We start from the raw sequence: 17,220 nt of genomic DNA, 5'->3' as shown, positions 1-17,220 counted from the left end.
ATGGTGAAAAGTGTCCAAGGAGTCGCCGAGGGTTCTTGGGTCTCATTGGGGCGGAGGGGGTCACAAGGGAATTTCCCTCCTGGTTGCTGCCTCTAGCCACTTAAAACAACCCCTGGAGGGGATGGACACCGGGTGGGCGGAGGCAGGGAGCGCGGCGGCGCGGGTCCCAGGTGGCGAAGGAAGGGTCCCACCGAGGCGTTTTCATCTGGCAATTCACTCTCTGTTCCCACTGGGAAAAGCGCTTGCCTCCTGCCAACGAAGGTGGCATGGGGGAACCGGTGACCCCTACACTGCAATCAGACTCCCTGACCTTTCTGAAAAGCCACTCTGCTTGAGTGTGTTTCTATTAAAAATTACTGATTTTAAAATTATAACTTAAGAGTTGCCACACACACACAAGGACCAAGTGGCCCACAAAATATTTTCCTTTACTTTTAAAGGTTTTACAATGTATATTAATCATATCAAACTTAATGGCCAGTTGAGACAAACACTTCTGAGACCGTTCCTCCATCACTGATTAAGACTGGGTGGTGGCAGGTGTTAGAAATAAGATTCATTTAGGTTTTGAGCTTGCTGGGCAGACTTGGTGACTTTGCCAGCTCCAGCTTCCTTCTTATAGTTAATTTTAGAATGTGGCCCCTGCTTTAAATCTCTTTGGACTACAATTGTTACAACTTCATATCTTCAAATTAATAAACATAGACAGAAATGTTGTTAGGCAGGCCGATTCCCCCTCTGACAGAGAGAAAACACCCCTGGGAAAAAAGAATCCCAGTGGCCACTCGGGAGAGGGGGTTGCTACCCGTCAGAGCACTCAGCCTTAAACAAATTAAATGTTTCTTATTTCTTTTCACAGACTTCTATATATGAACAAATAATTATAACCAGGCAGACAAACAAAATATCAAACATCTGTCCTTATATCATTTCAGTAAACAAGTATTCTTACATTCTTGGGATCTGAGCAGATGATAGGAACACTGCCTCTAAGTCCCCTGATGGGGGCCTCCCTTTCCCACATCCTAGGACAGGATTCCTGACTCATGTTGGACAAAGGAAACAAGATTAATAGACTTGCAAACTCCGTGGCCCGCCACAGCCGCTTTTTCTGGCTTCTGCCGCAGGCCAGTGGGCGGGGCCAGTGTGTTGAAGGAAAATTTTAAAACCACTCAATGTCCTCTAAGAAGATTTCAACTAACTGACAACAAACTGACAAAACCTTGACAAATCAAAACTCAACAAATAATACACACATAGGGCCCAAATATGACAGAAAACATAAGACAAAAAGACAAAACAAACAGTCCTGATACCAACATGACAAAACACAAAACAAACACCTGTTGAGAGGGAGAGCCTCCAGCCCCTTCCGGGGGGGTCCCTCTCTCCTCTCGCAGGAGGAGATTTCTTGCGAGCTGAAAGCCTGGATGGCCTCCTGAAAGAAAAGATCTTTAATCTAGTTACAGATGCTATTAGAATCAGGATGAGAGAGGAAGGGAAAGACCAGGTTATGTCCTCTATGAGGATCCTAATAACTGAAAACAGTAAGTTAAACAAATGGTTAACGGGGTCTATAAAGAGTTAATAATAACTTTAGCCTTAGTTCCACGTTGGACTATGATGTCACAGGCAGGGACAGGGCCTGTAAATCTCTCCGCCCTGTGAAGCTGTTAGCCCCGTTCTGGGAGTCTCTGAGCACCAAAAGAGATAAGAAAGTTATAAATAAAAGTTCTCTGAAACGTTATAAATGTATACTTTTAAATCAACCCTAGGACTTTAAAATTCAATTTAATACAGTAAATTCACAAATCAGAGCAAACTGAAACCTTTACTTATACAAACAGAGGAATTTTTATCAGCTAAGTGGGCTGATTCCCTCTCTGATGGAGAACAAAGGACTCTGAGAAAAAGGTGTCTCAGCAGGTGCTAAAGACCTTTGTATTCCGTCACAGCAGGTCTGCCCTATCTTTAAATAAATTAAACAGCAGAAAGAGATAACAAATACTTTCACATTTATATTTATATGCCAAACAGTCTGAGTTTTTGACTCCTACTAGATATTTACCAGTTTAAACAGTCACCTGATTAATTTGCCTGAGGAAGCTCTATGGCCTCCGGCAGGGGAGGGGGGTGATTAAGCTCCCCTTTCCACTCACTTGGAGTGGGCTGAGTCTGTCCCATAATGTCCGTCCAGTAAGTCCACAGAAGTCCACAGAAAGACACAGAAACCAAACAGACAAAGACACCCAGGAACAGCCTTCCGACTCCGCGGAAACAAAACTGAAAACTGGACGATGGCCGTGTGCCAACCAGCGGGAGTGACCCACTTCGTCCCAGAGGTTTGAGGGGAAGCCACTCCCCTCCAGACGGGGGTTTTTACGCCCCTCCAGATGGAGGATCAAAGCGTCCTCTGACTCCTCCCGCCCGAGGTCCGCCAGTGCGTCCACTTGGACGGTTTCGGGCAATACAGGCTTCAGAAGCGAGCTCGCACAGAACAGAACAGACAATACAGACAATGTACAGACACTTACCACGGTCAGTCAGACTCTCCGGATCGGGGTCCCTCATGGGTATTGGGTAAGGTGACCAGACGTCCCGCTTTTGGCAGGGCAGTCCCGATTTTTAACAATTTGTCCCACGTCCCGGGACAAATTGGGACTGTTTTAAAAAAGTCCCAATTTTTGGAAAGAATGCACGACAAGCTAGGGAACGGCAGGAGAACGGGAAGGGAATATACGGTTTTCGGCGGCCATGTGGCTATTTAGCCAGGATATGAGTTTTATATTATTTTTGTTAATTTTATAATGTTAAACTTTAATAATAACAAATAATTGTTGAGAACTGATTATCGAGAACTGCTTATCAAAGTTCGCATTGTTGATCAGTTGTTAGAATTCGACCACCATTGTTTGGACTTAATGAACAATGGCATTTTTGGGGATTGGCAACAACGAAAACATTTTGTAACTGTCTCTCAGACGATACACATCGTACTGCGTGCTAGTAAGCTAGTTAAACAAGTGATGTCATTACAAATCAGCTATTCAGATAATTTAGGTAACTAATTTATTTACTTATTTCATAAATACATAAATTTTCTTGAATTTAGCAGACAGTACTCGTATTATTTATATTTTATAGTGGCAGCAAAAAGTCTAGCGCCAGCCTTGAAAGTGACACTTACGACTTACATTACGGCAAATTCATGACCTTTTAAACAACGACAGCAATCTACTAAAAAAAATTCACTCAAATGAGAAATATGCCAAAGAATAAAATAATACTATACATAATTTTTTATTTATTATATTTGTAAATTGTACTTATGTTGAAATTAAAAAATATATATTACAATACTATTTTTGCGTTCTATGAAAATTTTTGTTGCTCCATATAGACCAAATTTTTAATCAAGAACACCCCCCACCCCCCCAACCCCCCGTCAATGGTGTCCCGCTTTACCAATGTTAAAATCTGGTCACCTTAGTATTGGGGTCCCGGGCGAGCCCCCAAATGTTATGCCCAGAGTTCGAGGTCCCCAATAATCAACCACCAGGGAGCCTTTTCTCCGATGCAAAAGCAAAGAGTCTTTATTCAAACCCGGGTTTGGCTCTCGGCCTCTTTCTGGCATAGCAGTGAGACCAAAGAGAGAGGGAACCCCGGGAGAACGATAGGTTATAAAGGGTTGGTCATTTGGGTGGGCTTAGGGAAGTGACGGGGGTTACAGAGATTGCCTAATTTGGACTGAGTCTACTTCTCCACATTCCTTTTGGCAGGTTTATGCAACTATTACATTCTTGCAGTTTTCTAAGAAAAAGGAGTCATATACATGGTTTCACAGGATGGAGGGTACAGTACATTTTGTGCTGTCCTGCTCTGCCCTTTCACATACACGGCCGCACACGGTCGGGATCACCTGCCTACAGACACTGGGCTGCCGTGCCACACAGGCTCCGGCCCACCCTCCCCGCCGCCCACAGGGCACCCGGCTTCAGAGAGGACTGCAGACCTGGTCGCGGGAGAGCTGGGGGGGAGATGGTGCAGAGCTAGGAGCCCGGTTGAAAAGCACCCTGCACCTCCCCCAGGGCGACTGCAGGGCTTCTGGGAAATTGAGTCCTTCGCCGCGTGCCCAGCCCCGGGCTCCTAGGAAGGCGGACTACAATTCCCTTCGGTCTTGGGGATTCTTTGTGCAGCACGCCTGCGCAGTCCGGCGGCCAATGCCGATATAAACGGTTGTTTTGTCCCGGAGCTGAAGCTCGGGAGCATGGTCGAGTGGTCGGCGCGGCGGTCTGGGACCTGGGGCACAGGTAAGTAGTGGCCGCCGCCGCCCCCCCTTCCTTCTCCCTCGGTTGTCACTGGGCTCACTCCCCTGTGTTTCCTCTGGGGCCGGCGGGCTGTGACCCGGAGACGGGCAGTTCGGGAGAAGCCCGACACCTGAGAAACGGGGCCTGGCCTTCCTCAGGTCTCCCGCCGCCCCCTCCTTGGGACGCGACCCCTCGGGGCACGTGGTGAGGTGCGGGCCTGGGGGGAAGGCGTGTAGGGTGGGATGAGCGGTCCAGAGTGCTGGCTTACATTCCCGGCTGCGGCCGCCAGGGGTTGCTGCGCCCGCAGCCCGTGGGTGTGGGTCGCTATCGGCTCGCCAGGCCGCTACTGGACATGGGAACGCCCTAGGGTCCAGGGCATCCCAGACGAAGCTGGCCAGAGAGAAGACCCCACCCTCAAGTTGTGGGGCGGACGGCCTGGGACACCCCGGCTCAAGCCGCACACCGGACACTCTGAGCCGCCAGCGACCTGAGAAGCCACCCTCTCGTTTTTTGTTTGTTTGTTTGTTTGTTTTTGCAAATGGGCAAATGAGGTTCGTGACTTAAGCACGCACAGCAAACCCTGGGCAGAGCCCAGGATGGAACCCAGATCTCTTGATTTCATCAGTGCCCTTTCCACTCCCACCACACAGAGCTGCATGATGCTTTGTATTTATTAGACAGGGCCCCTTTGGTTTCTGCACAGACGTGGGGTGGCAGGAGGCACGGCAACGGTTGGCAAAGTTTCAGGTTTTGATGGAGGAGATGGGTAGGTTATACTGGGGTCCAGCGTAAGTGAAAGGTGCAGAAGGTTGGGAACACAACAAGTGGGTTGGAAGAGGGTGGTAAATAGGAATCCTTGTAGCCTCAGGTCGGGTTCTCTCATGCAGTTTCAGCACCTGGAACCAGATTTCCTGAGATGTTGGAAACCTAAGTTATGAAGGCAATTTGGGAACACCAGTCTGGCTCATTGAAGTTCTTAATCCTGTGCAAGCCCCACCCCATCCCCAGGCAGGGTCATCTGTTTCATTGTACACTTGTATCACTGGAAGGAGAGTCTTGATGCAAAAGCAAGAGTGTTAGAGGTGATGGAAACTGCTCCCCACGTCCTTCATATGTAGAATAAATTGAAATAAAGTGATTGAAAGAAACTTTGGTTATTGTGAGTTCTTCTACAGCTGAGGTGGTCTTCGTGTTCCTCTTGACACGGCATTTGATCATATAAATGAGTTCCTTTGGCCTCCTCCCTCCCCTCCTCCTGCCTTTTTCCAAAGTATGACTAATCTTTTCAGCTTCCATAAATTAGCTAGGCTCCGGAACCTTTGGAGTGGAAGGTTGGACTTTTGTGACCCTTGTAACAAGGAGGATTACTACTCTCTGCATCCAGACACTGGCAGGTGCCAGGTCTGTTTATAGTTTAGGCTTAATGAGGTCTCAGTGACGTGATTGCTTATCATGCAATTTGTCATTGGACAAGGTGACTTTATTTTATTTTTTTAAGATAAGGAACTAAGTAGTATCAACTCAGAGTACTTGAATCAGACTTCTGAAAGGCAAGAAGTCAAGCTTTCTTTGTGCTGGAAGCACTGATCTGTGGAGGAAATTCCGTCCTTCGTATTTAGAGGATTAGTAAGTGTTCTCCTTTTTTCTGATACCTTAAAAAATGAATTGTAGCTGTCAGAATTTGGTCTGCAGAGTAGTACTTTGAAGTTGCAGTGATTGCTAGCAAGAGTTTATGGAATTTAAAAGGCAACATGGCTGCACTTCTTTAATTTCTAGTGAGGCTGGTCTGAATGGGGTTTTCTCAGCTTGTATCTAGGAAGGTTTGAACCATCATAGAGTGGGGGAAATGTTTCAGAGAGGTGTGTATGTGTTTTATTTTTTCAAAAGTAACGAAAGTTGATACAGGATATTGATTAGAATTAGAACAGTTTCAGGTCATACTAGGTAAGCCTTCATAGGGCAGGGTGGGAAGTTTGTCTTGGTTATTGTTTTTGAATAATAGCTTTGTTGAAATGTACTATTATTTTTAAACCAGCCTCTTAAAGTGTTTTGTTAGTATAGTCACAGAATTGTGCATCACTACTGTCTAATTTTAGAACACTTTCATATCCCAAGGGGAATTTGTTTTTAAAGTGAAGGCATATTGTTTTTGTATGTTAGCTATGTAACTCCATGGTACTTTAAAGTAATATCAGCTTCTTCACTATCTAATTATAAAAATGCAAAGATGGGATAGATCATTGGTAGAATAAGTGTTTTGTAAGTTTTCATTTAGTAAAACTTAGTAGGAGGAATAATATCCATTTTTAAATTGTGAAGTTTATAATCCTTAGAACAAACTTAAATTGTTTCCAGAAAGTCTTTTTTTTTTTTTTAAAGACCTATAAATACTTGGGTTTGAACCTAGGGGAAGAAGTTGGGTGTCTCTTTACCAGTGTGTCTGTTTTTCTTTTTTGTTTTCCTTAGCAGTCGGAGGAGATCATTCTTGATCCTATTACATTGATTTTTTTTTTTTCTTGAAAATATGAGTGGTACTTGAAAAAGATTTTAAATATTTTTTATAGATATAGGGGTAGAAAATCTCAGTGCTTATGCCCTTTTTCCTATTTTAAGGCATTTTTGCATATTATAAAGCACAATTTAGGAAATATCTGTTCTTGGTGAATTTTTAATTTCAGAAATTCTCAAGTGAAACCAGGAGTCAGAGCCCTGGCGTCTCCAATCAGAAAAGATGAAGGACATCGACATAGGAAAAGAGTGTATCATCCCTAGTCCTGGTTACAGAAATGTGAGCCAGAGAACCAGTACTTCCAGACAGGACGAAGAGGACTCCAAATACAAGAGAGCTGGGCTGGTCAGTATTTCCTTTCTGAGTTCCTTGTCTTAGCTGCTTGTTATACTAGGCCACACCTTTTTTCATGTAATGCATAGTTTCTTTTATTTTATTGGCTTTAGATCACTGTTAAGAATTTATGGGGAGCATTTGAGATCTTGTTCCCTGGCATGTCAGTTTGGCACAGATAAACTCATTAAAAAAAAAGAAGTTATGGTTACTTACGAAAGAGGAGAGGTTGGCTCTCAGCCTTCCATCTATTTCTCCCTTTGCCTTCTCTCTGCCACTTATGCTCACCTTTGGTGCCTTCTGCAAAGGCTTTGCTTAAGGGAAGACAACTTATGGGAGGGGAGGGGGAACGGAGCAGAGGAAATCTGGACCATTAAGCTTCATTCATGGGCTTAAAGTTATTTTCTTCCCCTCTGCTTCTGTTGTCTGTGTTTAAAGTGACTCCGTTGGAGAGACTCATTCAGAATTTAGACAGTACTTGGGACAATTCTAGATTGTTGTAGGATAATCAGTAAGCTTTTCAAGTAAAAACATGTAATCTAGTTTCTCCTAAAGGAAGTAATGAATATACATCTTAAACAGGAGAAAATGTCTTTTTTCTAAGAAAAGAGATCATGCCTTTTCGTGACTTGCAAAAGTCACGAAAAGGGGACGTGGGGATGACTGGGTTTAAGAAGTCATGTATTTGTGTTCATGTATATGTTTTGTGAAAACTTGAGAAAGATGTGGGCTTTGCAGCTGACACTGGAGTTTCATCAGCCTAGCATTAGCTGTCCCTCTTTGGCTGTCTTATTAACATTTTCTCACTAATGGGTGTTTTCTGTCCCCACTATAATCTATACAATGCTTTCCCATTTAAACTTAACTTTGGAGAAGCAGAGATTCAGTGTAATCAGTGTCAAATCCTTAAAGTGTCAGCTTTATAACTTCTTTGTGTCCTTTTGTCTAGACCTTGTTAATTAAACATTTATTAATATCTTCTGAGTTTTTGACACTGTTAGTATAGCACTTTAATCTAGAAGAAGTCACAAAGGTAACATTGGAGCAGGGCTTTGAAAGATGATTAGGTGGTGATGCTATCAAGCTACTTGCCAGTATATCATCTGTGCCTTAGTGGTTTATGAATAAAATAGCATTCACAGGCCCTGGCCAGTGTGGCTCAGTTGATTGGGCTTCGCCCTATATATGGAAAGGTTGCCAGTTTGATTCCCGGTCAGGGCACATGCCTGAGTTGTGGGCTTGATCCCTGGTAAGGGGTGTGCTGATTGATGTTTCGCTCTCACATCGATGTTTCTCTCTCTCTCTAAAAATCAGTTTTTAAAAATCTTTTTAAAAAGTTTCTTAAAATAGCATTGATGGTAGAACTGAACTTGTGGGATAATTGAAGATTAAATGAGATAATACATAAAAATGCTTAGAATGGTGCCTGCCACATAGCCTGTGCTCAATAGATGTTAGCTCTTAGAACTAGTTGTCTCGATTGTAGGATGTGTAAGGGAAATTCTGCATGCCATGCTTTACTGGGGGTATTGGGGAACTATTAGTTGTTATTGAGGAGGGTTTTTTCATCTTTTAACTTTCTATTTTGAGATAACTGTAGAGCCACGTGCTGTTGTAAAAAATAATATAGATAGATCCTTATGCACTTTATCCAGCTTCCCCCAATGGTAACTTCTTGAGTAACTATAGTAGAATATCACAATAGGAGATTGATTGACATTAATACAGTCCATCCACCTGATTAAGACTTCACCAATTTTACATTCATTCATTTATGTGTGTGTATTCTGTGCAGTTTTTTCACATGTATAGATTTGTATGAACCTCTACCACAGTCAAGATACAAAACACCTCCATCCCATGCTACCCTTTTATAACCACAGCCATCTCCCTACCCTCTGCCCTAAGCTCTGGCAACCATGATTCTGTTCTCCATCTCTATTTGTCATTTTAAGTATCCTCTCTAATAAAATGGTAATATGCAAATTAACCATCACTCCGCTACATAAGCCACACCCACCAGCAAAGCCACACCCACCAGCCAATCAGGGCGAGTATGCAAATTAACCCCAATCCAAGATGGCTACAGCCACAGAGAGCAAGGTTTCCTAGGTAACAGAGTAAGCCAAGCTTTCCATAGCCGTTGCAGGCCTAAGCCTCCACTCAAGCTACAAAGTTTCAATTATAGAAAGTAAACAAATTCAAACAAATGGCGGCAGAATGGAGCTTGAGAGAGCAGGCCAGGGTTGCCGGCGGCAACAGGGGAAGCAAAGCTTTCCGCACACCCTGGCCGGGCTCACCCGCTTAAGGCTACAAAGTTTCAATTGTAGAAGGTGAATTAACTGCCACAGAAATGGCTGCCGGAGCCCCAGGCTTGGCTCCGCTCCAGGCTACAAAGTTTCAATTGTAGAAGGAAAATAAATTCCAGATACCAGGGCCTCCCCTTGGGTTGCCAGGGGGCGTGGCCGGCCTGCAAACCACCACAGGCCTCTCACTCAGGCCACCCCACACCCCAAGGGAACCCCCACCCTTATCTGTGACACCCTTCAGGGCAAACCAGCTGGCCCCCATCCGTACACCAGGCCTCTATCCTATCTAATAAAAGAGTAATATACAGATTGATCATCACTGTAACACACAATATAGCTGCCCCCATGTGGCCAAAGATCCTGCCCCCATGTGGACACAAGATGGCCACCACAAGATGGCCAGCAGGAGAGGGCAGTTGGGAGGCACCCGGCCTGCAAGGGAGGGCAGTTGGAGGTGATCAACCCTGCAGGAGAGGGCAGTTAGGGGTGACCAGGCTGGCAGAGGAGGGAAGTTGGGGGCAAACAGGCTGGCAGGGGAGCAGTTAAGCATCAACCAGGCTGGCAGTAGAGTGGTTAGGGGGTGATCAGGCTGGCAGGCAGAAGCAGTTAGGGGCAATTAGGAAGGCAGGCAGGCAAACAGTTGGGAGTCAGCAGTCCTGGATTGTGAGAGGGATGTCCGACTGCCCGTTTAGGCCCGATCCCACCAGGAGTCCCAGTTTGGAGAGGGTACAGGCTGAGATGAGGGACAACCCCCTGCCGTGCACGAATTTCGTGCACCGGGCTTCTAGTTGTATATAAATGGAATCTATAGTATGGAATCTTAGAGATTGGCTTTTTTTCATTCAGCGTTTGTCCCTTGACATCCATCTAATTTGTTGTGTTTCAATATTTCTTCCCTTTTAATTGTGAGCAGTATTCCATGTTATAGATAAACCATAGTTTGTTTAACCATTTACCTGTTGAAGGACATTAGAATTACTTCTAATTTTTTACTATTACAAATACAGCTGCTTTGAATATTTGTATGTAGGATTTTGTGTGGATAAGCTTCATTTCTCTGGAATGCGCAGGAATGCGATTGCTGGGTCATATGATAAGTACATGCTTAGTTTCATAAGAAACATCAATACCCTTTTTCATAGTAGCTGTACAATTTTACATTCCCACCAATAATGTATGCATCCAGTTTCTCTGCATTCCTGCCAATATTTGGTGTTATCATCTTTATTTTTTTAATTGCATTTACATGGGTTACATTGGTTAATAAAATTATATAAGCACAATTCTACAATACATCATTTGCACATTGCATTGTATACCCGCCATCCAAAGTCTAGTCTCTTTCTGTCACCATTTATCCCGTTTACCTTCTTCCAGCTGATCCCCCCAATAATCTTTATTTTAGCCATTCGGATAGGTATGTCTGCTATCTCACTGTAGTCTTAATATGTGTGACCTAATGACTAATGAGGTTGAGCTGATAAGGGATTTTGAAGACTTGATTTTGTCTTAGGAAGATTAGTTTTGAGGCAGTTAAGGAAAAAATACCTGTACAAGGAGAGAGAGAAAACACAGAGAGCAGTCGGGAGGCTCTTGTGCTAGCCCACGTGAGAGAGGCCCTGGGTCTGTCTGCAGCGTAATAATGAGGTGGAGGAGGTGAGAGAAATTTAGGGGCATCCCTGGAAGGGGAGGGACACATTGGGGTGCCTAGGTTTGCTGGTAAGAATGAGTTTGCTTTTAAGCATGTTGAATTTGAAGTGCATCCAGGTAAAATGATCAGTAGATACATAGAGCAGGGCAAGAGGAGAACAGGAAACAAACTTAGTCATTAGTGCATCCGTGTAGATCAGGGGTGGGGAACCTTTTCTCTGCCAAGCACCATTTGGATATTTATAACACGAGCAGCCCGTTTGCACGAAGATTCGTGCAATAGACCTTCATTCACCTGGCTGCCGGCACCAGGGACCCAGGCCTTGGCTGTGGCCACCGCCTTCTGCCTTCTTTCAGGGTCGGGGCTTGGCCCCGGGCGGCAGCCTTGGACTCCGCTGCACCCAGCCTCCCTGCTAAGGATCGTAGGAGCCGACCCCCAGTGGTTTCCTGCAATCCATGCAGGCTCCCCGCTGGCGGGAAACCACTGGGGGTCGGCTCCTGGATCCTTAGCAGGGACGCTGGGGTTCGGCGGAGCGTCCCTGCAATGGTTTCCTGGTGGGCGTGGCTGGTGGGCGTGGCTGGTGGGTGTAGCGAAGGTACGGTCAATTTGCATATTACTCTATTATTAGGTAGGATTTGCTGGCCATATAAAACTATCAACTTAAAAATTAACCTGCTGCCCAGCCAGTGTAGCTCAGTGATTGAGCATCGACCTATGAACCAGGGAGTCATGGTTTGATTCTGGTCAGAGCACATACCCAGGTTGCAGGCTCAACCCCCAGTAGGGGGCATGTGGGAGGCGGCCAATCAATGATTCTCTCTAATCATTGATGTTTCTATCTCTCTCTCCTTTCCTTTCTGAAATGAATAAAAATATTTTTTAAAAATTAGCCTGCTATATTGGGTCAAATATTTGGTGATGTTCCCCACCCCTGATGTAGATTAAGCCTTGCGAGTGTGCAGGCTTGTCCAAATATGGCTTGTTGAGCAGGAAGAGGTCGAACCTGGGAAGCTGGGGTGTGGTCCTGTGAAATTTCTGGGGACAGGTCTCTCCCAATTGGGTAGAGAAGCATTGACATTGGGATGTGCGGTGGCAGCAGTAAGCTTTTTCTTTGTAAGTGGAGAACTGGAAATAGAGTCACTGTTGTACCTTTTGTCCCCAAATCAAAGTTAGGCATCAGACAAGTTTACTTCATGTGATTGAGCCGTATCTTAACACATCAGTCGGTGACTGACTGACACTATACTTTCCGTCTGGAAGACAAAACAGGCTGGGCGCTTAACATGTTAAAGAAACAGGAAGGCTAATATGACTTTTATAAAATTTCAGGAGTCTATGAATTTCATTTTTATTATCCTTTTATCTTTCTAAAACTTTGAAATTTGAATCCTGTGGGTTTTTTTGTTTGTTTTTTAGTTTTTATCATATCCTTGTACCCGCTGAACTTTCATTACTTAAAATATTTTTCGTTAGTTGTTTTTTTTTTCTTTTTGCTTAGCCTTGACCTAAGCAATCAAATCAAAGGTTTATGCAATCAATATTTTTATACACACTAAAGTGAATACATATCAAATGCTTTCACAAGTTTACATGCCACCTAGAATGCTCTTGCATTTAACCTGTCAAAAACCAGAATTTCTCAAGATTTATAGATCTTGAATTTGTCTGCTATGTTCACAGTTTGCTGATAGATGGAACCAAAAGGATGACAAAAGATTTTTGGTGCAGAGATGATATAAAAAATGGATACTTTTAAGTAGTTGGGAAGCAGAATGGCTATGTAAAACATATCGTTTTTTTAAAATGTAAGCTGGTAATTGGATAAGAGATTAAAATTTCATGTCATATAATCATAACCATCATTTCTATATTAGTTGTTAATATAAAATCTGGGACCAGACGTTCCAGTTGCCAGGTATAGTTACTGTCCCTCAGAAAGAAAAAAACTACTCCAAGGAACAAAAGATCAGAATACATCTGTGGCTCTTAATTGAAAAACAAGGTTTTACTCACCACCATTAGCCTTTGATAGGCCCAGTTGACCTGAAACTGTGTTAAACAGAAGTCAGAAGCAAAGCATCAAGGAACAGATTCTGATTTTAAACAGGCCGGTGATTTTTTTTTTACTCTGTAAGCAAAGTTGCAGAGTGCACAGTTTGCCCATTTCTTAATATTGTGGCCAAATCTTTCCTTTGAAATATTCTTGGGGAAAATTGCTCTAATCAGTCACATCTTCAAATATTTGTATCACATCTGCTTAGAGATAATGAAGGTAAAAATAATGTTAGTCACCCTAAAGACAGGGAACACCTACTTTTGTTTAGGACTATTAAGTTAATGCTGTGGCCACACACAATCCCATGCTTAGCAGACATGCTTTAATCCTGAAGTGCTAACAGGGGCGCCGTCTGTTGCTGTTAGTTCTTTGGGCCTAAGTACTAACGTGGCTGGCATTATTTCAATAAACGTGAAGATTTATGTCTACACCACTCCTTAACACTGTTTCTGTGTCTGAGGCATGGTTCAGGCATAGCTTCTTTTCTATGATTGCACTCATATATATGCATATGTAGATCACATAACTCCATGAGCCCTGGTTTGTTTATTTGTTTATTTTAAGATGTGATATTTGTTTTCTTAATTCAATGAACATTTGAGCACTCTCCAAGATACATGCACAGCACGGAATGAAGTGGTCTGATGCAGATAAAGATAAATTGATGCTGGGCTTGCCTGTCCTCCAATAGAAGCTTAAACTCAGAAGCATGTACATAGATGACTGTAATTTAGATGCTACGGATATTAATATGAAGAAGAGAGTGTTTCAGTCTTTGAGGTCAGGGAAGACTTCAGGAGGAGGTAACATTTGATTGGAGATTTGAGGAATGGGTAGAATTTGGAGAAAGGAAGAGCATGCCTGGCAGAAGAAAGAGTTGTGGACAGGGCCAACTAGGACCCTGTTGGCTTTGAGCATAAAGTGTGAAGTCATAGATGTAGAGGGATAGGTTGGTGAGTTTCAGATGGTGTGTGTGTTCTTCAGTAATAGGCCAGGGAATTTGGATTTTAGTTGCTTTAAATTAAAATTTAAGCAAAAATAAAATAAAATAAAATTTAAGCAAAAGCAAGACAAAGCTATTTAATGCTTTATAAACCTTTTTATTATATAGTTGTTTTCTTACTGCTCCCAGACCAGAGTTTAGGGTGACTTAATGACTTAAATCTTCACGTTTATTGAAATAATGCCAGCCTCATGCTAGTTTTTCATTAATATGTCTAACCTAGAAAAGGAGGAAGAATGGAAAACAAGCAGAAGTCAACCCAAGTTCATGTGCCCTTATGACTGCTCTCTTTTTTTCCCTTCGCTCAAAAGTGTTCCATTGGTGGAATTTTCTTTCTACCATGTTAGACTCTTCTGCCTCTAGGAAGATGAGAAAGCAAGTATTCACAAAGCCCAGTGACCTTCATCTAGTATTTCCTTTAGTTTTGTGTTGGGCTGACCCTTTAACCTTGGTGGGAGTTTTCATAATTAGTGAGTTGAAATATTTTGAAGTTATATCCTAGAAATCACCCTTACCCCCTCTACCCAGAGACAATTATTGTTATGAAGTAGTTTTGTCTAGTGCCTTACATTTTTGAGAGTTTGACTCTGAAAGCTTTTCTTAAGGGACGAAGGGTGTGTGGATTTGTCCATGCCCTAGTGCTTTCAGAGTTAAGAATATCACCTGAGTCTTCTTGCTGTTAGGAAGGAGGAGGGCAGGGTGAAGGAGATTAGTATTTGCAGTCTCTGCATTATTTTACTCTTGATTGGTACTCAGTGACTCAGCACATTTTCTCAACCAGTGACAGGATGAGTAAGAACACCTGCTCTCTGCGGCCCCCTCTCACCCTCTACATCCATAAAGCTTCATAGAGCTCAGTGTGTATGATACGGGTATCGGGCCTGGTGCCAGGTGTTGGTCTCCAATAGCAGGCCAGAGCTCTCTGGTAGAGATGACAACAGTGCTGCTATTGGTGCAGCGCCCAAGTGGCTTTGCTGGGTGGTGACTGAACCTGCAGCGCATGGGTCTCCTGAGGTGGCCTTGATCATGAGCTCTTTTACGCCATCTGCAGCAGGGCTGCTGCTGCTTTGCTAGGAAATGCTGCCTAAGGGGAATAAATATAGCCTGTTGGCGTGAGCAGTTAAAAGAGCTTCTGTTAAAAAGGAAGAAAAGTATTAGAACTAGCTTCCTGTTTCTTTTTTGTTTTGTTTTGTTTTTAAATATGTTTTGTTTCAAGAGACAGGAAGGGAGAGGAAGAAGGGGATAGAAACATTAATGATGAGAATCATTGATCGGGCCTGGCCAGTGTTGCTCAGTGGTTGAGCATTGACCTGTGAACCAGGAGGTCACGGTTCCTGGTCAGGACACGTGCCCAGGTTGTGGGCTTGATCCCCACTGTGGGCATGCAGGAAGTGGTTGATTAATGATTCTCTCTCGTCATTGATGTTTCTATCTCTCTCCCTCTCCCTTCCTCTCTGTAATCAATAAAAATACTTTTTTTTTTTTTTTTTTTAAGAAGAATCATTGATCGCCTGCCTCCTGCATACTCCCCTCACTGGGGATTGAGCCCACAACCCAGCATGTAACCTGACCGGGAATTGAACCTTGACCTTCTGGTACATGGGTAGATGCTCAAGCTTCCTATTTCTTAAGCAGTTTTAAATACCTCAGTCTTTATTTTGTTAAGATAGATAACTTGGAAGTTACAAATGGTTAATGAAAACTTTTTCAATGAAATCTTGGTTCTGCTTTTAGGTAGCCTTCTGCGAATTTTTCTTTAATGCCTCAGCATTCATTCCCTCTCTCTTAATCAAAAATAAAAGGTCAGTGCCAGAACAGGAAACCAGCCTGCAGAAGGTTTTGCAACCGTTGAATCTGTTAATATAAAAATTACAGACTAATGTGTGCCCTGGCCGGTGTGGCTCAGTTGGAGCGTTATGCCGAGCACTGGAAGGTCTCAGGTTCGATTTCCGGTCAGGGCACATACCTAGGTGGTGGTTTCATCCCCGATAGCAGGGAGAGGCAACTGATCAATGTCTCTTTCTTTCTTCCCTCCTCCCTCTCTAAAAATCAATTAAAAAAGAATTGCAGCCCTAGCCGGTTTGGCTCAGTATATAGAGGGTTGGCCTGTGGACTGAAGGGTCCTGGGTTCGATTCCGGTCACTACATGTACCTTGGTCGCAGGTTCCCCGGCCCTGGTCATGCATGCAGGAGGCAACCAATCAATGTGTCTCTCTCACATTGATGTTTCTCTCTCTCTCTCCCTCTCCTTTCCACTCTCTCTAAAAGTCAAAGGAAAAATATCCTTGGGTGAGGATTAACAAAAAAAAAAAAACACCAAAAAATCTGCAGACTAATGTTAATTTGCCACACTGAAGCTCACTAATTAGCAAAATTAAGCTTTTCTCTCCCTTTGTTTTCCACCCCCCTTTTAGGGAGTTAGCCTATTTAGATAAGTAGATGTTATATATGTTTAAATTATAAGATTATTTTTTAAATTAGCTGTTCAAAGAATCAACCTAACTGTGTATATCAGATGAAAACTTCTGTTTACCAAAGCAGACATGGTGTTTAGCAATCACTTAGTTTTCATGACTAAGAAAACTAAGTGGAAGAATAGCCAAACTGCTCAAATCTTCACCTTTGTGTTTGCTTCTCACCATTGTCAGCAGTTCCAGCCTGCTCTGCAGTCCCGGAGTCACATGATGGAACCACTGATGTCTTATACTAAGCATTTAACATGAGCATACACATGGCACTGAAGAGAGTTTTATTTATAAATTTATTTTTTTTAAGCCAAAGCCTAGACTTAAGGGATTTTTGTCAAATGCAAAAGACCAGTATTCATCTATCTAAATCTGTGGTTCTCAGCCCAGGCTGCATATTAAAGTCGTTTGAAAAAATACCGATGCAGGACCCTATCCCAGACCAATTAAACCAGTCTCTGGGTTGGAGTCGGGCTTCAGTGTTGCTTTAAAGCTCCCCTGGTTATTCTGTTGTGTAGCCAGCACCGAGAACCTCTGCCCTAGATCCCTTGGGATAAAGTCTCTTCCTCTCAACCAATGGGGCTCCA

At 43.3% G+C, this 17,220-nt stretch overlaps 1 protein-coding gene across 4 annotated transcripts in view; it reads left to right on the top strand.

The window, feature by feature from the left end:
• Positions 1–4,153: 4,153 nt before the first annotated feature.
• ABCC5 (ATP binding cassette subfamily C member 5) overlaps positions 4,154–17,220 on the top strand; it is a 93,894-nt gene continuing 80,827 nt past the window's right edge. For 3 of the 4 annotated variants that reach the window (XM_079765220.1, XM_079765222.1, XM_079765223.1), the window contains exons 1-2: positions 4,154–4,310; positions 6,986–7,161. In XM_079765220.1, the coding sequence (XP_079621346.1) occupies positions 7,039–7,161 (123 nt within the window). In that variant the 5' untranslated portion in view covers positions 4,154–4,310; positions 6,986–7,038. Of the gene's footprint in view, positions 4,311–5,657; positions 5,934–6,985; positions 7,162–17,220 lie in introns of those variants that run through there. The other variant, XM_079765221.1, reaches the window with a different exon arrangement.

The sequence above is a fragment of the Cnephaeus nilssonii genome (assembly GCF_951640355.1).
Source record: "Cnephaeus nilssonii genome assembly, chromosome: 3".
Classification (NCBI taxonomy): domain Eukaryota; kingdom Metazoa; phylum Chordata; class Mammalia; order Chiroptera; family Vespertilionidae; genus Cnephaeus; species Cnephaeus nilssonii.
Note: the sequence above shows the minus strand (reverse complement) of the source record. Positions and strands in the feature narration are given on the sequence as shown.